The sequence below is a fragment of the Electrona antarctica genome (assembly GCF_951216825.1).
Source record: "Electrona antarctica genome assembly, chromosome: 5".
Lineage (NCBI taxonomy): Eukaryota > Metazoa > Chordata > Actinopteri > Myctophiformes > Myctophidae > Electrona > Electrona antarctica.
The window spans coordinates 34,009,995-34,033,438 of record NC_136810.1 but is presented as its reverse complement, the minus strand read 5'-3'; the positions used below and the strand labels follow the sequence as shown (position 1 = coordinate 34,033,438).

At 40.7% G+C, this 23,444-nt stretch overlaps 2 protein-coding genes across 5 annotated transcripts; one reads left to right on the top strand and one right to left on the bottom strand.

Moving 5' to 3' along the window:
- Positions 1 to 991: 991 nt before the first annotated feature.
- On the top strand, positions 992 to 17,053 carry bnip2 (BCL2 interacting protein 2; the record flags this gene model as incomplete). 4 transcript variants are annotated; one of them, XM_079501548.1, is made up of 12 exons in its annotated part: positions 1,019 to 2,206; positions 7,778 to 7,873; positions 8,935 to 9,005; positions 9,104 to 9,286; positions 10,958 to 11,140; positions 11,383 to 11,485; positions 11,573 to 11,704; positions 13,377 to 13,463; positions 13,564 to 13,662; positions 14,141 to 14,176; positions 14,706 to 14,734; positions 16,210 to 17,053. In XM_079501548.1, exons 1-11 carry the CDS (start codon positions 1,842 to 1,844, stop codon positions 14,728 to 14,730), a joined length of 1,380 nt encoding a protein of 459 aa, XP_079357674.1. In that variant the 5' UTR covers positions 1,019 to 1,841. The 4 variants fall into 4 exon arrangements, with proteins under 4 accessions (XP_079357675.1, XP_079357673.1, XP_079357676.1 ...); XM_079501547.1 differs by lacking the exon at positions 14,706 to 14,734 and having other exon boundaries at positions 998 to 2,206; XM_079501549.1 differs by lacking the exons at positions 14,141 to 14,176; positions 14,706 to 14,734 and having other exon boundaries at positions 992 to 2,206.
- Positions 17,054 to 19,901: 2,848 nt separating this feature from the next.
- gcnt3 (glucosaminyl (N-acetyl) transferase 3, mucin type) lies at positions 19,902 to 21,035 on the bottom strand (the record flags this gene model as incomplete). The annotated part of the gene is made up of 1 exon (XM_079502289.1): positions 19,902 to 21,035. One exon carries the CDS (start codon positions 21,033 to 21,035, stop codon positions 19,902 to 19,904), a length of 1,134 nt encoding a protein of 377 aa, XP_079358415.1.
- Positions 21,036 to 23,444: the final 2,409 nt, after the last annotated feature.

The following is a 23,444-nucleotide window of genomic DNA, read 5'->3' as shown; positions in this document are numbered from 1 at the left end:
ATGAAGCAGAAACTCCCACTACATAGTATTGGATTCATGTTACATAAATGTGTCCACCAAATGTTTTCAGACATTTAACAACTTAAATACCTCAATGCTTTGTAAACTTCTTCTTCTTCGCCAAAAATAACCGATTTACAAGTTATTTTCAGGGGGAATGTTCCCCCCAGAATAGGGATGCTAGGGATCAAGTGGTTAATGTAAAAAAGAAAGTTACTATCACACAAATATTTCCTATGGGTCCTGGACGCCCTGTTGAAGACCCCTGCTCTGGGGTATTCCATTAGGGCACAATTGTTTTTAATAATCCTCCATTTGTCATACACCTCAGACCTCATGTATGTATTTGAGGGTGGAGCCGGCAGAAATGCAGGTAGAGATGTGATATCAAGGGGGGACAGGCTGTCATGAGAAAACATTTGGTTGGTGAAGTCAGCAATTGATTTCATAATTATTAGAGCTAGAGTGGAAAGGGGTAGTAGTTGATAGTGGCATGATGACCATACCCACACCAACACATTCTGTAGTCTATGTAATTGTACAACATCCTCTGGTAATTTAAGTAGTACATAGTAAAATGTTTTTGTTTCGTTTTTTGTCATATAAATCAACTGAAATATAAATCATTGATTTGAAATGCATGCATATCGTAATAAACATCATAACCAACAGAGGGCAGTGTCATCATCATCATCAGGGAGATGAGAGCAGTGTGAGACCAGTCATAGAGGTTCAATCATATGGGGACAAGGATGCCAGGTTTGATAGATTTTATTTTGTTTTTGATGGGCGCTGCTATAGCCCCTCTCCAGTGCATGGCTTTCCGAAATAACGTCCTAGGCCAGCCAAGTCTAGGGACTTTTAATGTTTGTTTAGGTACGACCTATTGAAAATTGAACCCTGCAGCTGTTTTGAGTACGCACGCGCACACGCACACACACACACACACACACACACACACACACACCAGGAAGGAGGGGTAATTACCACCCTGTACTTAAGTCAACAACACCATCTACTACCCCACTACATCTTACAGGCAAATATTAGTACAGTATAGTAAAGTACAGTACAGTAAATATTGCTTTGTTTGTTTGTTTGTTTTCACCGCTCAGTTCACACGGGTGTGATTTAAAAAAAAACACACACAAATATACTAGTACTAATTTACTGAGTGTTAAACTAAACTGGCAACACACAGAAGGCTCTGCTGCTCTGGGCAGTGGGCACTATGCTAGCATTGCAGCTGAGCTCACTGAGAGAGTGGCTACTGGCTAGTCAGTAGAAGAACACAAGTTAGAAACCGGCCAACTTCACTTCTGGGATTTATGGAAAGCCAGAATGGTAAAACGAATATCAACAGGACTTTAGCACATGCCCTTAAAGCCATACATGGCCACGCAAGTTGTCATTCTCTTTCCGATTTGTTTGTTTTAGTTTTACAGATTCTAGCAGATTTAGGTTTAGCTGAGGATTAGCCAGCGGAGCTAGCGTAACTTTTGCCACTTTCGCAGTTGTGTGGCTCGGGGACGGGGAGGAAGGAAGGAAGGAAGAAGACAGAAGGAAAGGGAATAAAACAGAACAAGGCGCTGGCTCCGAAAAACACTTTTGTCAAATCTACACGACTTGTCTGGACCGATTTAACGCAGTGACGTATACAGAAAACAAGAGTAAACAAGAGTGTTCTGTGAGTTATTTACTCTGCTAATAAAGTATGTTGTTTAAGCTGACTGTAGCTAACGTTAGCTAACTGTTGACAGGTAATCCGGTATTTGTAGGGGGATTAATTAAACACTTAAATCGGGAGTGTTTAATACTCCGTATTAGCTCCAGGCAATCGTATGGATTCCGATGTGATTGAGACTGACGTTGTGCTGAAGGGTGTCGGCGATATGAGTTTTAACAATAGTAGCACAGATCTTGACACACCCAGGACTACTGAGGACCTGGAAGATAGAGAGACTCCGAGTCCTTCATCCTCTGGGGTGTCTGGAGAGGAAGATGAGGACGAATTAGACGAGCTACAGTTGAGCACAGCATCCACCGTAGAAAATGGCGTGGAGGCACTTCAAGAGAGCCAGGAGAGCCTAACCCAAACAGGAGGTCAGCCACAGGAAAGGACAACGCCAGACAATGGACGTAAACAATCGGAGGCAAGAAGCTCTACTCCCGTGAGCTTCGCCCAAACTTACACGACTTTGGGAAGGTAGGGTGTGTGTTGTGCGTGTGAGAGAGAGACACATTTTGGCCTTCTGTCCCAGAACGCCCAAATCTAATGAATGTCACCTTTCACCTATACCAGTAAGAGGAAATCTCACTTTCTATGATAGTCGACCTCTTTTCCAACACTGTGCATATCTAATCAATTCTATCAAACCTGATGCTGCCAAGAGTCTGCTAAACAGTATGCATCATTTCACACTAGAATATTTCACTGTTTGACAACTTAATGTGAGGATTGAGGAATTCATTTAGCTCATCTGAGGATTTGCTGCTGTTGCTGGCACCAACTTTCAGGTTTTCGTCAGGTCTCACCCAGTGTTGATGATTAGGGAAAATTCTAGTTAAAAGTTGTATTCAGGATCAGGAATTAGAGCTACCCGTAACAACATTAGTGATACTAAGCCAATCACAGAATACTACAGTCCTGTAGACACAATTACGTCACTCAGTTTTAGCCCCAGACCCCAGTATAAAATGTACAGTAGGGTTAGGGTTAGCCCCTTTCGGGACCCTCGGTTACCTTTTCTGAAGTTTGGACGACGGTACCCTAGGGTCCCTGATAGCTTATTCCATTCTCCATAGGACGCAGATTTACCCACTCTCTGTTCAAGGAGAGCCGCGCCGCCGCTTGAGTGTTGGTGAGATGTTTCAAAGATGCATAACACAGCTATAGGAGACAACGGAAACGTGCATTAACCGCCGATGCCGTTTTTTTAAGTTTGGCTTCGCTGAATTTCTCTCTTCTCACTTCCCATGTCCCGCCTCCCACGACACAACAGCATTATAAACATCCTGCATGCACGCGGTCGGCCAATCAGATGCAGTCACTAGGACGTGCAGCTAGCCAGTCGCCGCTCGGGAGGCGGTACAATGGGAAGTCATCAAGGAAGTCAAGGAAGAGAGAGGAGAGAGAATTTCAGAGAAGCAAAACTTCAAAAAAAGATAAAAAATACTTAACGGCATCGGCGGTTAAAGCCGTTTCGCAGACGTTTCCATTGTCTCCTATAGCGGTGTTATGCATCTTTGAAACATCTCACCCACACATAAGCGGCGGCGCGGCTCTCCGTGAACAGAGAGTGGGTAAATCTGCGTCCTATGGAGAGTGGAATAAGCTATCGGGGACCCTAGGGTACCGTCGTCCAAACTTCAGAAAATGTAACCGAGGGTTCCGAAAGGGGCTAGGTTAGGGTTTGCTCCGTTTGGAACCTCTATATCTACGCTGCTACGCTTTAGCTCCGAGATGAGGTTCCGAGAAAAGCTATCCCTGCGCTGGTAGTGCAGTACTGCACATGTGAACGGGGGTTGACTGGACTACATTTTTATTTAAGCCTGATTTAAGCGGTTGTTTGATGCCTCAGATAAAATATTAGGTGCCTACCGGTATGTTAAGTTTATCAACTGTATCTTGGTTCTTTTACTTTTTGAAATAAATAAGCTCAGGGATAGCTTTTTTCGGAACCTCATCTCGGAGCTAAAGCGTAGCAGCGTAGATATATAGGTTCCAAACAGAGCTAGGTTAGGGTGGAATTTCTTGCAGCATATAGCCTTTTCATGATAATGTTAACAGCACATATTTTTATCTTGCATGTAGAGACCTGTGACTGCATGCAGCATACACTAGTTCTTGGGTATGCTCTTGATATTCAAGTACTCGCAGTCAAAGTGTTTCCTGGTTTACGGTAGACAGGCCTAGCCCATACGAATACTGGACAACTCACCCCAGTGCTTGCCCGTTTTTCCTCCCGGAATTTAGTATATGTAAGGTTTTGCCCACTCAAATGGTACCTCGTCAGATAATCCCCACATAGCCTACAACAACTTCTGTGGACCGACTTCACTGTAGTAGCCTTTTCATAAATTATATTTGTACTTAGGCTGTCTGCTGTCGTGAAAGTTTATAGTTAGAGAGATTCAAACTAAGTCCAGCTGCCGTCCAGCCTCTCCCACCCCTCACTGGGAAAAAGTCCGGGAGGAAAACAGAAAAGGGGCGAGTTGTCCTCAATGTCCTGTTACCGCCCATACAATTTGATTGTGTGGTTTATTTTGGACGGTATCCTCTTGGCTTCAGTAAGGCATACATGAATGCCAGCCACCAATCAAATGTAGGTAAATGTACTTCCTTTCATCGCTGCTGCCAACAAGTGTCTTTGTTTGGAGATTTAGCCTATTATTTGGGCCAGGGGAAGCATGAATGAGTAGTCTTTATAATCAGAGTTGGGGTTTAACAGTTCTAATACAATAAACATTATGTGACCCATCTCCACCCATTCCCATTTGTATGCCCTGAGTTTTTGTGGTTTAAAGCAGGCCATAACTGGAGTCTGGACTAATATAAATTGGATTGACTGCCCGTGAACAACAGCACATCTCTTGGTCTGACTTTTGACTGAGTCATTGAGGAGAAGTGCATATGACACATACATACATCGTTGTCATACATATGACGAGTACCAGTATAGTATCCCTACCGCCTCCATCATCATAATCGAAGGTGAAGTCAATAGATCCCATTATGTACAACAAGGGACAATGGGAGACGAGAATCATTTTGTGACATTTAACACTGGTCTACCTGCCTTATGAGTATGACCTATTCTTTACTAGTGTACTCATTTAGAAGGGGTTGGATTTAACATGATAGTATCTGATGCTTAAACCTTTCAGTAAAGGATTGGATGCATCTTAGATGGATAAACTGCTTTTGTAAACTGCTTTCCAATATCAATATTGAGATAAATCATTTAAAGTGGGTTTAAAAATGTCTGTTTTCAATCTTCTTGTAGAATAGATGTTATTTTCACAAATAACTTAATAAGACAATGTCTGAACTAGGAAATGGATATAAGATTTTATCTTACCATGACTCAAGATATACTGTTACATACATTAACCCATTTTGACCTGAGATCAGATTCTAAAAATGTCTTCTACATCCTGACAGTTTTCTGAAAAAGCTATGTTTCTATGTCAGTCGTTCTTCGATTTTTCAAAAATAGCAGACCCACAAGCTCGTAGCGCGCCACTCGGTGGCTAAAGCATAAAGCATAACATAATGCTTACACCAAAAGGGGTTCCCGCCCAGAATGGGTTAATGGTGCATTTCCATTTGAGATAATCGTGAATATCCTCACAAGCAATTTGAAAAAGCTGTCTAGCTCACTATAATAATAATAATATACCAGTGTCTTAGAGACTGTTGAGTGGCATTGGGTGGGCAGTCACATTATCATACCTCTATACAAGGATAAAGTCAAGCCAGAAGGGGGGGGGGGGGGGGGGGGGGGGGGGGGATAGTGTATTATTAACAAGTGAGGTGCAAAAACAACCGGGAAATAGGACAGCTGAGTCCAGAACAAAAATGACTTCTCTACACAAAACAAAATCTACTATCTACACCAACTATCAAACAAAATCACACCCATGTGAAGTGAGTGGTGCAACTCTGTGTGGGGGTCCCCCCGCGGAAGTTCCAGACCCACAGGAACGCACCCAGGGTGCCGGCCCGGTTCCGGTGAGCCGCCCCACGTCTGAAACGGTAGAGAAATGACAGTTATCATGTGGGAGTCCCCGGGGGGTCCCCGGAACATCCAGACCCCCAGGAACGCACCCAGGGGGGCGGGCCGGTTCTGGTGTGCCGCCCCGTGTCCGAAACGGTTGAAAAATTACAGAGTTACCATGTGGGGGTCCCTCTACTGTACTGTACTGTCACTGTACTGTACTGGCACACCCAAAATCATACAGTTAATATGTGCGTGTGTGTGTGTTAGGTTGCGCACAAATGGTGAAAAACAACCATGCTGTTTTCGTGCTCGGACCCACCCAGCCAGCCACCCACCCACCCACCCAGCTCCGTAAGGGAGTGGTTGTACCACTCAAAAAATACAGGAGGTGGCACTCACACCTAAGCTAGTGTGTTAACATAAAATATAAATAACTGTGATGACAAAGAATGGGTAGGGTACCCCAAATCTTACCTAATGTTTCCCTAATAGAAACAATATACCAAACAGAGGGCCGAGTACACATACACACGAAACAGTCCTGAATTTGACACAAAATACTGTAGGTCTGAAGTCTCTGAATACAAGAAATTCAAATCATGATCATGACCGCCCTAATTATGCCTAGTCTGAACAGATTAATAACGTTATATTGTGTCTTCCTGTCTCGGTGGTAGGCTATTTGAACTTCTATTTTTTATGGAGGGACAGACAGTAGGCTGACAGGAAATGGGGAGAGAGATGGGGGGGATGACATGCAGTAAAGGCCGTCGGGATCGGGAGTCGAACCCGCGGCACACTGCCAGACTGGATCACCAGCCAAGGTGCCTGGACCGCTGAGCCACGGCCCAGGCCTATTTGAACTATTTTTAAATGTTTTTCAAAAATAGTAACACAGTTACAGTGTTGTGCAGTTGACGCTGAGGAATGCCCACCTGGCCGAAACGTGTCCGTTCCGTTGTCTCCACAGAGGTAATAAACCATGTGAAAAGGACATTTATTGTGTGCTGCCAAAAATAGTAAAACATGTCTAAAGAGTTTAGGCATAAGTGAAAGGAAAAAAATAGGACCCATGTGCGAAGGCTTCATGTCATGCATGCGTCCAGTCAGTGCACTTTGCCTTTGAGGGTTTGATTTCAAGGAGCCACATTCCTGTAGCACTTCTCCCCCTCTCAGCTGATTTCCAGTGTAACATGGAGATTAACGCTACACACAACCAAACTACTAACTACTACTGCAGAGTGCAGAATGCCTGGGATGTTTTTGTGTCTGAGAGTGCAAGTACCGTCGTGTTTGTGATTTACGGATCAAAGGGAGCTCTGTATAGTGTATACCATAGACACAGATACAATGATCAGCATTAATAAATACCCATATGGTTTACAAGCTAAGCCCTTAACACACTGCCTTTTATCCCCCAAGCTTTTCAAGAAGCCAGTGATCTGATTATGTGGCCAGTGGTGAGTTTGAAGCCCAGGGAATTGTTAGTGAACAGTAAACACAGGCAGGGAACTGTGAATTTGGTATTGATTAGCTCTACCAAGCTGCACTGTATGCCTTCACACTGCTGAGCAGAAGCATGATATTACGATGCTTCTCTACTCAACGTTAGTTTAACTCGGAGCGTGCAAAAAAAAAAAGGAAGTAATTTGGTTGTAAGGCTGGAAGTGGCAGTCAGCCACAAGCTTGCTGTGGTCTACTCTGTACCTGTACTAGTAAACATACACATGAACTTGGTGACATGGATATTTCACACAGCCATTTAGTGGACAAAATGTTGTAAGCAACGTTGCTGGTTGTAAGATCAAGGTGTACAATGAGTGAGTGTAAAATAACCGTACAAAACTATACCCTTTCCTCATAGTTACATTTTTGTAAAGTTAAATGGACACTCTGGATCTTGCAGTGTTTAAGCACATACAGAAACAACAATCAAGTGTTGAGAACTATAGTTTTGGTTGTTGCAGATGAAGCCCTTTTGTTCTAGATCTTAGATATAAACTTTTTTTTGTTATGCCATCAACAAAATAACCATAAGTCTTTATTTTTTGCAGTCTGGAGCGCCAGGAGTCAGTGGCCACAACAGAGGCCCGTTTAAGAATGGAAGGGGTGGAGCTTAAAGAAGAGTGGCAGGATGAGGACTTTCCCAGGTATTGTATCAGTGACACCCATAGATATAAAAAAAATCACACCCGTGTGAAGTGAATGGTGCAACTCCGTGTGGGGGTCCCCGGGGTGTCCCAGGAACTTCCAGACCCACAGGAATGTGCCCACGCCGCCCAGGGTGCCGGTCCGGTTCCGGCGAGCCTTCCCGCGTCCGAAACGGTTGAGAAATGGGAGAGTTCCCTTTGTACACTCTCAGATACAGACCTGTAAGGGTGCCCTTGGAACCCCCACAAAGAACCCAGAGGGTCCCTGGACCCCACTTGGAGAACCACTGATAAACAAGTATCACGGCTCCTGAGGGTCAGTGTTGGGAACCACTGCTCCAGTTTCTACTCTAGACCATAAGGCATTTGTAACTCACTTGTTCCATTTGATGTCAAATATACATAAAAGAGAGACTAATGCTGCATTCACACTGGCAGATACACACACGTCAACTCAATTTCATTGTAACTAAAATATTCGATAGAAATTCATATTTTTTTTATTCCAGATTTAGCAACTACGACCATGCAAACTGCTAGCCTAGCCTCTCAGCCGGCTCTGCTCAGGCTTCCTACACACATATCAGACGAACATGCTCTGTGCGGTCCGTGTTTCATGGCCGCCTCAATGCTTTTCCAATGGAAGTCTCGTGGTTTGACCAAACAGTTGTGTTTGGTCAAACCACGTGACTTCCATTGGAAAAGCATGAAACACAGGCAGAGCACAGCACAGTTGTTCTTTATGTGTGTACGAAGCCTACGTCCCATAAGCACAGCTGATTTTTATGCTCGTTTGACTTTGAAGCATGGGTTGAAGTCTAAGAACAAAAAACAAATCAGTGCTTCGCTACAACATTGCAGCTACAGTAGTAGATTTGTATCTTTGCATCTGGAAGTTGAATCCAGTGCATCTTTTGCAGCAGCTAAAAACAACGGATTTGCTTCGTAGCTTCACGTCCCCTACTTCCATTGAAAATGAATGGTAGACTATCTGCATCTGCCTGTGTGAACGCACTAATACTCATCATGGCCTGATAATCTCATACTGGTTTTATGTTTAGGCCCCTGCCCGAGGAGGAGGAGGAGCTTGATCATGAGCTTTTTGGTGGGACCTCTGGAGAGGGAGAGCCAGGTAAATGAACACATGAGTGTTTACAATGTTCAACAGTATGGCACTGGGGCGCATCATTGGTTGTTACAAATTTTTAACTTCTGTCCAAATCATGGCAGCTGCTCAGGGGTATGCCATGAACCATGGAAAAAAAGACAAGAAGAGGCTTACAGCTCCAGACATCAGCCTTAATCTTGACCGTAGTGAAGGCTCCCTGCTCTCTGACGAACTCGACAGCACAGAACTGGACCTCGAGGATATAGACACACCCTCAGACAACAGCAATGAGTTTGAATGGGAAGGTATGACGTGACTGCGTTGTGTTCAGATAATCCGCCTGCTTTGTCAGTGCTTTGATGTCCTCCAATTCTAACATAGTAGAATAGTAGGAGTGAAGTTGACAGTATTTTTGCAAAACACCCAATTAGAGCTTGAGCTGAACTGCAAATTGAGATTCAATGGGAGGTTTGATAGTCCATCATAGTGTGACTGTCTGTTGAAGTCACAGTTAGACATGAGAACATGTTAACACAGAGACATACACAGTATGTGATTGCAGACCATGCCTCCTCTGCTTTATTCTCATCCTGAAACAGAAAAATGACATTAACAGACCAGAAGTTTACACTTGAACCCTTCACTTGAGGTGAACATTCGGTTTAAATAACATATACAAGCTCACAACTCATCTCAACGCATTGTGAGCTTGTAGATCTGTTGTTTGTGGAGAAGATATGCACTGTAGAGGTAAAAAAAACAACCTAGTATAGATACCTGGGGGACTCCGGTCAACTAAGCATAGGTTTTAAGTGGTTTACTCTCAGCCACATTCTCCCACTTCTCAGATCCACATGCACATTTCTTACTTTTTTTCAAGAGTCTGATGAGGCCGTGGACTCGGTGAAGTCTAGTTAAAATGTGTTGTGTTTTTGTTTTTGTGTTTTCCACTCTGCTGCCTACCTCTTTGTCCCTTGGAAGGATTGTTTCCATTCTTTGCCTGGAAACAGGCCTCAGGCCAGCACCAGGTTTCTGCCTTTTGCGTGGTAAGGTCTCCTGGAACAGCAAAGCCCCCTTTGTTTTCTACCAGCCATGAGATAATCAACCAGAAATGTCCAGATTATGCCGTGCCTTCGGTTATATCTCTGTGTGCATCAACTGTTTGAACGAATCAGGTGGTGTCTTTTATTTTATTGTTTCGTTGGACATTTTGTCAGCAGCATGTCATCATTCCTCTCCCCCTGAAATCATTTGTCCTGTATTTGAATCAAAAGAAACGGTCACTTTGTCAGTCACAAAGTTGCTCTTTGTCTGTGTAATAATGCTATGATATTAAAATATTCATTTCAGTGCCATTAACAAGAATGAAGATACAACATGGCTACATTACATTTTCAATATTCCAACCAAAAAACACTGAAAAAGCATTATTACACTTACAATATAGTAATGTAATCCAATTTCACATCTTCCCATATGTAGCTGAATTCAAAACATTTGCCTTGCATGTCATTCATTTGATGAATGGTTAGATTAGATAGATCTTATTCAACACACCATATGAAGTGAGGAAATTGTATTCAAAACGTATTTGATTTGATTGCGTTATTTGCGTATGTAATAAAGTATACTCGATGAATGTAGGCATGATTCTGTTGGGTTGCACTATATCCCTAAATTATACCCATCTTATTGCATGTGTGGCATCTCAAATGATACATGATTAGAGCAGTTCTTTGATTGACCATCTTGTACATGTCACTGATGCGGGATAAACATGGAGTGAGTTTTATGATGACCCACGCAGTAAATACACTGCATAAAATAAACAATATAAAATACAACATTGACCCTAATCTGTGCAAAAGGGACTCATGGAATCTTCACACGTGATTAAGGTTTTCAGAAATAAACTCCCCTACACACAGCACACAGGAATCCAAGATGTAGACTGAACACATCTTTCTTTCCTCCAGATGACCTACCCAAGCCTAAAACCACAGAGCTTCTACAGAAGGGCGTGGAAACGGTGCATGAGTACGCTGCCTCGGAGGAGAGAGAGGAGGGCAGGCGCTGGAGAATATTCCGCATCGGAGACCAGGAACATCGAGTGGACATGAAGGCTATTGAGCCCTACAAGAGGGTCATCAGCCATGGAGGTCAGTGCGTTGCCTTTTACAGACCACAATGGAAACAAGCCATTTCCTGTTATGCTTTTATCATAACCTACTAGTACTACTGGTATCATTAACAAACCTCCTAATGAAGTATTCAATCAATTTTATATTTTTCTTTTGTTACCTAAAATATATAGAGAATAGTGGCAAAAGACGCAATTATAAAATAAAATAGTTTTTGGTACAGGAATATTGTTTTAATATATATATTTTTTCTTCTGCAGGTTACTACGGAGATGGGTTGAATGCCATTATCGTATTTGCTGTTTGCTTTATGCCTGAGAGCAGTCAACCAAATTACAGATACATAATGGACAATATCTTCAAGTGAGGAATTATTTGAGAATAGTTTTTCTCATTTCCTACATTAGAGTATTTTATTGAACCAATGCTAATGGGATTGTTCTGTCACAGGTATGTCATTGGCACTCTGGAGCTTTTGGTCGCAGAGAACTATATGATAGTGTATTTGAATGGGGCGACATCACGGAAAAAGATGCCCACTGTCGGCTGGCTCAGGAAATGTTATCAACAAATTGACAGGAGGTGAGTTGGGCTTAATCTTTCTTTCACCATGTTACCATGTCTATGTTCAGACGTAGACATGGCCCCAAGCAGGGGCCATGTCCAGTCCTGAACCTATTGAGCGTAGACCACTGTCTCATTGGGAGGGTGGTGCCAAAGACCTGTTGGTTGGGGTCTGACACCAGGTGTTTGTTTGGGACCTCCTTGACTCCCATTCGCTTTTCCAAGCTGATTGGATGGTGAAGTCAGCTGGTGGGGGGTTCTTCCAAATTGGTCGTCTAGATCAGGGGTTCTCAACCCGGGGGTCGACATATTATTTTGGCTGGGTCCCCAGATTATCCTCCCTTTTTTTTTTTGCAACTGAGTGGCTGGAAAATGGAAATTAAGAGTTTACATAGTACACATAGTACATGCATAAACATTCCTTAATGATTATATCTGGTTTCAGTATTTATTTATTTATGAAATAAAAAAGTGCATGAACCGGGGATTTGCGCCCTCTACCGATATTGACGTCAGACTTCGGTGCTCTATTGTAGCAGTCAATTTGTATTGGGGGTGGGGCGGGAGTTCGCGAAACATGGCCAAAGCATTTCCGGGGGTCCCCAGCCAAAAACGTTGAGAACCCCTGGTCTAGATGGAAGTCGAGCAGTGGGTGGTTTGAAGATGTCTGCATGTATTGGTAGGTGGGGAGAGTCTTTGACCTTTTTAAGCATCCTTGAGCACTGCTGCTCGCCGGATGTGTGGGGGGGGGGCTATGTTTGATAGGACTGGGAGTCAGGGGAGTGGTGTGACCCCTTAATTAATTAACACAGAGTAATTGCAGTGTCATAAATGGCAGGCCATGATCATGATGTGAAGCTGGTATCACAACACGAGATCATTAACATCTACTGTTAAAAATATAGGGGAAGGGAACGTCATTGTATTAGCAAACTGCTATGATTAGCAGAAGAATTATCGCTTCACCTTAATAGTGAAGCATGGGAAATATATCTGCTATTCTATATGCAGACAGTTTGTTGGCATGTACATATAACCAGTTCCCTTGGGAGAATTGCCAACACGTTTTCACATCCTGCCAAGTCGATACCAGGTCCATATCTTTTTTTTGTTTGTTTACTCAAGGCAGAACATTGCCTGGCAAATGTCGGTAGGTCATAGTCTCATGCACAATGTGACATTATACATTAGAATTCAGTAGGATTCAACTTGCACAGTCGGGCAAGGTGGGTAATCAAGATTTTACCATTTTCTCATTGCACAGTCATTTTGACATGTCATACGATCCAAATGATTCAGTCTGCACAGTTGGCACTATAACAATAATAAAATTAATTAACAGAAATAATGTATAATGCTAAACAAAGCAGACACCAAGATGATTCTGGCCAATCATAGGCACTTTGGCAAGAGCGTACCAGTGGTCTGCAGAAGGCAAAGTTATGGAATCAGTCCTTAAATTAAAACAACCATAAATATTCAGATTATGCTGTGCCTACACAGATACTTCGAAAGTGCTGTAATATGACAAAAATAAAGCTCTGAACTGCAGGCTGTTTTCAAGAGTAAACTACGCTCCTATCTCCCCCTTACAAACAATTTAGAGTAAACTCATTGTCCTGTTTATGTTTAATTATGAGAAATATTGTTCATATCGGCACATGATAAATGCTCAGGCACTTTTTTGCAGGTTAAGGAAGAATCTGAAGTCCTTGATAATAGTTCATCCCTCTTGGTTTATTCGCACCCTCTTGGCACTCACAAAACCATTCATAAGGTAAGGATAGCCTTAAAAATTAAGATAATTTAATGGAGAAAATGATTTTATAATTGTAAGACTGGACATTGTTCTTAACAACACCTGCTATTTTTCTTAGCTCCAAATTTAGTCAGAAAATCAAGTTTGTGTTCAGTTTGGCGGACCTGGCCGAGTTGGTCCCTATGGAGTACGTGTCCATACCAGAGTGTATCAAACAGTAAGTATGCTCATTGCTCCACTCAGACACACATCAGCGCTTTACAAGTTTCACTCAGCCACCGTATCTGTGACTGAGTCTTTGGAAGGTTTAGAAATTCACCCAGACGATTTTGTTCATCATGCTACTGTGAATGGGTTTTTTTTTTTTTTAGAGAAAGAAAGAAAAAATAATATATATATTATTTTGAAATGGCAGCTATATGATACCATACGATAAAATATAAATCGGTGTACTTTAATCAAGTGACAATATTCTGTCACCGTCTCTGTTCTTTTCTGGCAAATATTGTTCTTGAGAAAGGATCCTGGACAATTAAAGCCTTGGCATTTGCTTAGCCTCATTTGGATGTATTAACATGGCAGATGAATGTGCCGTAGATATTTCAAAGTGCTCCTTTGGATTTGGTTTCTGTTGGCTGTATATTTCTCTATATATTTTTCTCTACTCCCTAACCCCATTTCCCTGCCCTTTTAAGGTTTGACGACGAAAAAAATAGGAAAACCCCTAAAAGGTATATATACTGTATGTACATTCACCCAAGGGGTTTCAGCCATTTCTTGTAATTGTTTCAATGCACGAAACTAACAACAAATTGATTGTGGCTTTTAGGGATGCAGCTATCCACGCCAGTATTCTAATTTAACTTTTTCCAATAATTGTCTTCCCCGCCATCTCACAATTGACTCAACTGCAACTGATCATTGAGCGACTTTTAATGAGCAAATTGAGTGGTTTTAACTGTTAAACCTCACTAAGTGTTTGTCAAGTGGCTGTTTCTACAAACTGAAATTCAGCTCAGACCCCATATAATGTATTGTTTGCCTGTTTTTCTTCCCTTCAAATCTATATTGCTTACTACACACTATACAGTAAATGTATTGTCAGGCTAATATGATGTATCATTTTCTGTACTTCCTGCTCGCTATCACAAGTTAAAAAAGAAAGAAGAAAAAAACTGACATTTTTGTCAGTGATTGGTAGCATCAGGTCAAGTTGGGGCACTAAGAATAACTTACTAGAATGTTTCTTTAAAATTACAGGTTTAGAATAGGACGTGGTTGGTAGGTTGGTAAGTACGCTTCTGGTGTTTGTGCTGCTCGATGGGGTGAAGTGAATGCACTGTGGTCGTCAAACATCACTGTGGTGTGTTGCACTGCAGCCATGTCGTTTCATGGTCCCTCCAGTAACTAGCCCTCACTGCACACCGGCTTGTTCATTCTCACAGCTACCTGCATGACTTGCTGTAGGCTATACCTGCTCCTTACTGATATTTTTCAATTGTAACAACTCTAATGTCAGCCAGTGGGCACTTCTTATCACTTAATGTCAAAATATTCAAGTTTTATAGAAGTACAACATACATTTTGGTGTAGTTATTGTACAATAGATTAAAGCATGCATACAATCTATTATTTCTGGTCAGTTCTAGGATTGAAGCAGCTGAAATTAAACTGAAAAACGTGAATTGATCAAAGTATAATTATTGGAAGCCACAGGAGATTTTTAACCTGCAGCGCGGTTTATTTTTATAACTTTTTATCGTGTTTTTTTCCACTTTAAAATACATGACATACAAAGACAAAAAAGGAACAATACAAAACATGAACTAAGGACAACACAGATTTACCCTCCCACCCACCCCCCCTGAGGGGAGAATTATAGAGAGAAGCACAATTGAATGTGTGTAGCAATAGTAATAATAATATTGGAAATTAAAAATATAAAGTAAGAAACATATACAGATAGAGAAAATAATAAAAAGGTTAGAGAAAAACGAAATATAAAAAAGAAGTCAAACAATCTCAGCGAGAGTTAATATATGCGAGGAATGAGTCCCAGGTTCTGTGGAAACCATTCAAGGAGCCTCTGACTGCAACATTTTATTTTCTTTAAATGAAGAAATGGTGACTGGTCTTTTAACCAGGATGTCGTGTCGCAGTGTGGTTTAGTTGTAACCCACCACGCATGTCAGACTCGGGAGCCACAGGTAATTTTTAACCTGCAGCACGGGTTTGTCTGACTGTAGGACTGTTGGTATGTCTAACCAACGTATGCACCCCAATAATACCTCATATACCTGATTTATACTTTGTTGTGCATCTTGTCATGCACCAAAAATAGACTAAGTTCATAACCTGTCGCATTGCAGTGAGTTGAGCTTGTAGATCCTTTTGTGATGCACAGCATGCGACTAAGTATAAATCAGGCTTTACATCCATATCACAAGCTACACTCAGCTGATATCCTACTGAAATGGCATAAAAGGTGAAATTGGGAAACTTTAAATCAATGCATAATTGCAATGCAAACCAAGTTACATTTTAATGCAAATAATATTCACAAAGGCAATTCATATTGTTTTACATATAAGGCATGAAAAGGCATTAAAAAAAAGTAAACAAAATGTGATTTAAAATTAATGGTTAATGCACTGGTATGATTAGGTCCCACTAGTAGTGCCGCCTGCAGGCAGTTGACATGCAATTTGGCATGGCCCTGTGCCACTCCGACAGACACCTAATGAACCCACTATTCTCTTCACAGCATTGACCAGGACAGCAAAGTGGAGGTTGCAGCCGCTGCTGATCCAGAGTAACTCAGTCATGCACTGCAATGTCTGGAGGAAGAGGATGGAGAAGAATGTGGACTGCAGCCACTCATATGTTGATGTTCTCTGCGATGTAACTGGAGCATTAGCTCTTCGTCAGAGAAGTGCCCTCTTGAAACTATGCTGCATGTTATGTTGTGCAACTCTCTGCTGGGTTGTTAGTTGTGTGCCATGTGCTTTATCGGCAGTAGTTCTATCATGTGTTGACTGAAGCATTTTTATAAACTTTTTATGTGCTATATCAAGCCAAACCAAGATACTGTCTCCGTAGTTACTGTTCAACAATGTTTTTAAGGCACTCTTGATACAAACAGTTGATGCATGTTCGGCTTCATCACATTTAAAATATTATATTTATATTCATGAGGTGACAAAGGAGAAAGATTAATATATTTTTTATGGTTGCTCTGATTTAAATAGCGTTTTAGGTCATCTGACCCCACGAGTGGCATTCTTAGAGCAGGTTTCACGTCACCCCTGTCACTGTTCAATTTCACTGCTGAAGTTCTTTGCAGGAAATGGAATCCTGCCTGGGAATGAGAAGAAGAAGAAAGTTGTACTGTTTCCAATCACTTGAATGTTTCTGAATTGTGGCTGGAAGATAATGTTTGTAAGAATTTGCGGTCTGAAGCAGGGATTTGGGTCACGGCTGAACATGATTCATGTTCACCCACACATGTTCACACATGTATCTATGTTGATGTTACAGAAGACAATTTACTGGTGAGCTTATTCTTGTACATTATTTCCTGCAAATAAATGGGTAATGGATCAACACAACTGTTTTTGTAAATATTTATATTTATTTACTGTGCTTTTTGGGACAAAACCAACTGATAAGGTGCTGTAGCCGAACCTGTGAAGTGTGCAAAATACATTTAACACAGGTGTACATAATAAATCGATTTAATTTTTGCCCATGCTCTATTTGAAAAATACTATGCTGTACATTTGCTGCTGACGAAGCCTTAGCTGTCCCAGTAGATGGCACTGTTGAGCTAATAGTGATTTCAAGATAGTCTAATTTACAAAAACAATATACATTAATGTACCTAAAGCTACACGTATGTCCTTTTTTGTGTGTGAATTGAATTTTACTTTATTTTTCCAAAATATATTCGAAGAGTAAACCTGACATTGCATTCGAATTTTACAGAGATAATACAACCATTTGGTTTTACATTTTCTCCCACAACTCATAACAATACAGTACATGTATAAAACCAGTTGGGAACATAATATTACAAACACAATTATGTTCAGGGTAATTATGAATTAAAGAGAAAGGGGAAAAGATAGGAGAAAATATAAGAATATAATTAAGGAAAGTAGCGTAATAGTAATGCATTAAGGGGGAGAGAGGAGGGGGGGAGAGCTTAATTATCTAATTTCATGACCTTCATGTGAAATGACTTCCTTTTGCTATACATCTTGATCTTGCACCAAATAGAAATCTTACCACCAAAGCCAGCACCGTCCATGCTGTGTCTTTCAATCAGGTGATATTGATTAATCTGCTTAGTTACATTATACATTTATCAGAGGATCATCAAATTGTGAATTCGATTTTTCTCAAGTTTCAGAAAGTACATGACATCAATCAGCCATGATTTAGCCGAGGGATGAAGACTGCCTTCCACTGTAAAAGTATCCTCCTGCGGGCTTTAGTGTGAAACACTACGTATCCTCAGGGATTCCAAAAATTGCAATTTGAGGGCATTGCAGAATAATTGTCTCCACAACACTTCAGATATAACATCAAAGAAAGATTTCCAGAATGTTAACAATTTGGGGCAAAACCAGAATATATGGGACAGGTATTTTAGATAGTCTTGCTTTAGCTACTATAGTGAGTTGTGTGGAGAACTTTCAACTGAAGCCTATAGCACAGGAGGAGGAATTAACTCCCTGCTCTTCTTAGGAATTAGGAATTTGGTTTGACTACTAGGTGTGACCGTGTATTCCGTGTATATTTCGCAGCCTATAATTAGTGGTTCCTGCTGCTTGTCAAATCATGTACATTTCTCTATTAGCTCAGTGATGATAACAATGTCAGCACTTGCATGTGGATATAGCCGGGTTCAAATCCGGGATAGGACATTTAGCTTTAAAGGTAGGGACAGGGTAAGTGATATTTTTGGTTAGAACAAAAACGGTTTTTATTAAAAGGTTAAATCTATGATAGTAATCATTGCTATATGTTTGTTCAGTAACAGGGGTCTCTCCAGCTCTTTAATAAACATTAAATACATTTTCAGGTAGGTGACACATTTTCAGCCATTCAGGAGAGGGTAGCCTAGCCATTTATGAGCTTAATTTTTTTTATAGTGTTTCAATTCCAATTTATTTGTGTCATCACTTACAATTCCACTTGTTTAATCTGTATTCTGACTGAGTTCTCTATCCTGGTTGGATAAAATTGGTATCCCGACGTGAAAATGCTGGAGAGACATGGAGAATGCTGTTACTGAACAAACTCTATATAGCAATTATAGCCTAGTATCACAATAAAGCTTTTTAACACTTGTTTTAACCCAAAAAGTCAAAGTCCTACTATTTGTCACACGTTCCCGCAGCGAAATGTGTTCTATGCATTTGACCCATCTCTTGGAGCAGTGAAAGAAAATCACTTACCCTACCTTTAACATTGCTACAAGTAGGCCACTGTTTCCCAAACACTGGGTCGGTACTCGGTACCCATGTGGATCAGTAAAAGTAAATATCCTTTTATGTTTCTTACATTTTGTTTTTCAAAAGAATTCCCCCCATTGTTTTTGTTTTTTCATAAATTAAAACATTAAAACATTTTTCAAAATAATTGAATTAATAAATAAATAAAAACAAAGAAATTCCATGAATTAGAAAAAAATGTCAAGTAAAAATAGCCAATATGCAATCGTGTCACATCACAACGAGTTGTGAGCTTGTAGATCTTCTATTTTCACTAGTTTGGGTCATGGGGAGGCACATACATTTTCCCGCATGTGCAGGAGCGATATGGCATATAGCATAAGAGGGCAATTTAATACATGCAAACACATGTAGCTTTCATATAGAAACCGGACCACAATAAACTACCAATGTATAGAATGTATATATTTGAAACAATTGTAGAGCATTGACATTTAAACTGAACACAAAAAACCCCAAATCTATTCTGATGTTGTTATACTAAGCCAGACACCCATACACACCATACCTGGCTAAAAATAATATGACAAAGACATCAAATGTTATACACTTTTAATAAACAGATTTGAATTCATAGACAGTAGGCCTATAGAAAAATACTGGAGTGAAAAAAGTAAGACATATCAGTTTGTCCTCTAGCAGGCAGACCATGTGCGTAGGCTATTGAGTCTTTTGGGTGTCAAGTTTGGGAACCACTGCAGATGGCTTAGGCTATATCAAATGCTTCAGGTACAGTGTAAGCTTAATGGTACAATGCAGCTAAATAAATAGAAATTAAATGATACACATACAAATACGCTGCATGGACATATAATGAATCATCAACAGACAAAACCGATAAAATAGAAATGAAGTAACCATGAAAGAAAACGTGGTCAAACTACATAGTCAAGAAGTCGAAATAACACAAGGACTTCATGTAATAGTATAATGGGCATTATAAGTTTTGCACAGCTACTAAAGTCTGACTTTGCAATGCTTTGAAACGGAGTGTTGACTCTATACATCTAATAGCAATGTCATCAACTTCTGGGTCAAACTTGTTCGCCATGAGGTGATGCTGTTGAAATATCCATTGGAGATCACCAGCCCCGTATACACACACTGCTCTTTTATATTTCCCAGTGCAAGAAGGGTACGGGTATCCTTTATTTACATCACCAGCTAAATAGGACCAATTTACCAGGCGGGCGATAGCTAACATGTCAGACAGGTCGTACTTACTGTTGGCAGGCTGTGACCCAGGTACAGAAGTCATCCTGTATAGAGTTGCCCACAGATGCTCATCTGGGCTATACGTGTCCTTCTCCCAATCCAGAAAATTCAGAATTTCTTTATTCTCCAGCACATGTTCTACAAAGTCTCTAGTGACCACAAAGTAGGCATTGCCTGAGAACATGGGGCTGTTGATTGGGGGATCGGTCTTCTTGATATCTGTCCGGGTAACGGTATCAGTGACATTGTGATGGTACTGCCAGCGGCCCTTCTTGTAGTCGTTGGTGGCCTCAGACTCCATTTGGTTCTTCCCATTGAGCAGCTTCAGTGCCTGAACCATTTCGGCATTGGTCTTGATTGGGAAGTCTGTGCCGCAGGTGTTGAGCAGATACCTCCACTGGACGGGGGACTTCAACAGATCTTTCATGCAGTTTAGATCAGCTTGCACTCGAGACCAGGATGCGTAAACCACACTTTCTAGTTTGCTGGCTATAAACACGTTAGGGAAACAGGAAACAATTGCTCTCACAGCTTTCTGGAATTCCTCTGAGGACTTCTGGTCCACATGCACACAGTAGGCATTCTGAGGGTTGTAAACAGCACGCAGGAGTCTCTCAAACATCTCAATATTTGCATGGATCACCATGGAGTAGGCAATGGGAAAGTCTCTCTCCTCCGCACTGAGGGGCACTGTGATGAAGCCTCTTTTTTCAATATAAGCTTTGCAGTCCTTTGTTTTGTTGAGGTAGAACTCCTCCGATAGGAGCTTAGTTCTCTTCTTAGTTCCTAGAAGTTGAGCAATTTCATCTTTCATGCCCTCGGAGTCTCCTTGGATGATGGCCGAGCAGGCTGGCATGTCATCAAAGTATTCTTGTGGTACTCTGTGGTACTCAGTCACTGAGCGCCTCTCAGAGGCACTTTGCCAAAGAAAAAAGGAGACAAGCATACACATCAGCATGAGAGAGATGTTCATTAAGAACCTCTTACACTTTGATGATCTAACAGTAGCCATGACTTCAGTCAGTGGTGCGCTGTGAGTGATATGATGTAGATTAAAACAAGAGAAAAGATTAGACCCACTCTGCTGTTAAGCTCTAGGTAAATAGGGGGAGGCTCATACAGTTCAGTTTTTAAATGCTACATCTGAATAGGTGTGTCCAAATAAGATGTATGCACATGATTGCGTCAATAGCTACTTTTACAGGATCTGCACAAGCATATCAAATCCTGTGAGGATTGAATAACTACATACTTTTATCTTGAATTTACATTGTAACCAAATAGAGATAATGATAACATTTAAAATCATTTGTTTAGTGGAAGCTGTGAAAGCAATTGTTTAAAGTTTCCTTAATGTATTTACATACAGTGGGGCTGTTGAGTGGTTATAGAAGCTTTCTAGTACTTTCTAGTCTGTACATGGACAAACAGAACAAAAACATGTCCGTGACAAGACTTGTCAATGACTGTGGCCCTTTTTTCCTTTTTCTATTTTATAAAAATAATATATTGTCTATAATTTATTTTTTTAATATTCCCAATCTAATCTTAAATATGTTTGAATAATTGTAAATAAAGTGTCGGGATGACGTGCTCATTAATATGTTGCAGGAGATTTGTGGTATTGAACGTGTACGCCATGTACGTATGTCGTATGTGTTAATCAACTCAAACAGCTGTTCTGGTAATATTATTGATCACCTGTTTTGCATGTCTGTGGCAAGAATTTAATATTAATGGAAATGTCCATCACAAGCTGGCGGGACCGACACAAATCAAACATGGAGATGGGATCAGGCCCAGGGGCCAAATGTTCAAGGGGGGCCCTCACGAAGACTGGGCCAGCTGAAACCCACTGATCCAGAGCCAACCTGAGTCCCAGAGTCTATATTGAAGTTGGCTGGCTGTATTGTAACTTTATTAAATATGCCAGGCTGTTTGCCAGTACACCAATATGTATTCAGCATGGAATGAAAGGATAGTTGCACAACTAAGATGTTTCTGTACTTCCTATGACTCATGATTGAGCACACATTATCTGTGCACACATACACATAGGATAGGATTGAAGTGTCATGCTTCCAAGGAAGTCCAGCCCATATGGACTTACAGGACACTTTCATTTTACATAAATGATGACAATGAACCAACATGACAGTTCACAAACAATGATCAAATGAATAACCAACTATAACACCCAAGCTTCTTACATGGCAGATTACATAATTATAATTATACAACATCAAATAAAATTCAACATGAACTTGAATAGTTCACAGCCGGCTGTGATGATGTCTTCCTTGTTGGCTTGGATGTCCAAAAACTTGTCCATAGCCCATTACACATGTCTGGGACATACAAAAGCACGTTGTGAGTTTGTAGATCTGCTATATTTGAAAAGTTTTCACACATTTGAAAATAAATGGAGTACTAATTTGTACAACTATTTTGATACCAATACTTTTGTTTCTGTTACATGTAAGAGTATTTTAAAATATGTTTGCGCTTTGATGAGAAAAGTGCTGTATCAATTTTAGCTTCTTCTTCTTCGAGTCCGTAGCAATATCAGATGTCGTTCTACCAATATCGGGCACAGGCCACAGCTGATGGGGTAGGTTTTGCTAAAAGAAACACCCTTTAGCTGTCACACCTGAATGCAATCTAAAAGAAACACACTTTAGTTGTCACACCTGAATACAAGCTAATAGAAAGGTTTAGGGATAGGGATGGTAGGTATGAGTTGAGAGGGGAATTAAACTTTAGTTTAAACAAATAGGTGTTGGAACTACCTTGAAGAGCATGTGTGTTTCTGCTCAAACAGGAATTATTGGACAAATATAACCTGGAATGAGTGGGGGGTTGAGTTATGTTATGCTATGTAGTGTTGGATTGAAGTAGTACATTTTAGCTTTGTCTCTTTTGTCTTTTTTTCCCCTCCTTGTTTCTCGTTGTCTGTTTTCTGTTTGTATTGTTTTTTTGTTTTTTGTAAATGTTCTTTTGTTCTGTTCTCTTTTGTAATGTTATTTGTTTGTTTTGTTTATATGTTGTTTGTTATGTATATCCACATTAGTATTTTGGAATACATTGTGATAAGGATAGGCACTAATAAGCTATAAGCTTCCGCCTATGCCTTTTCGATCACCTTAAAATAACTGTTTTATGTGTAAAGTCTATCTGAAAAAGATCGAAATAAACTATTCATTCATTCAAACACCCTTTAGCTGTCACACCTGAATGCAAGGTAAAAGAAACACCCTGTAGTTGT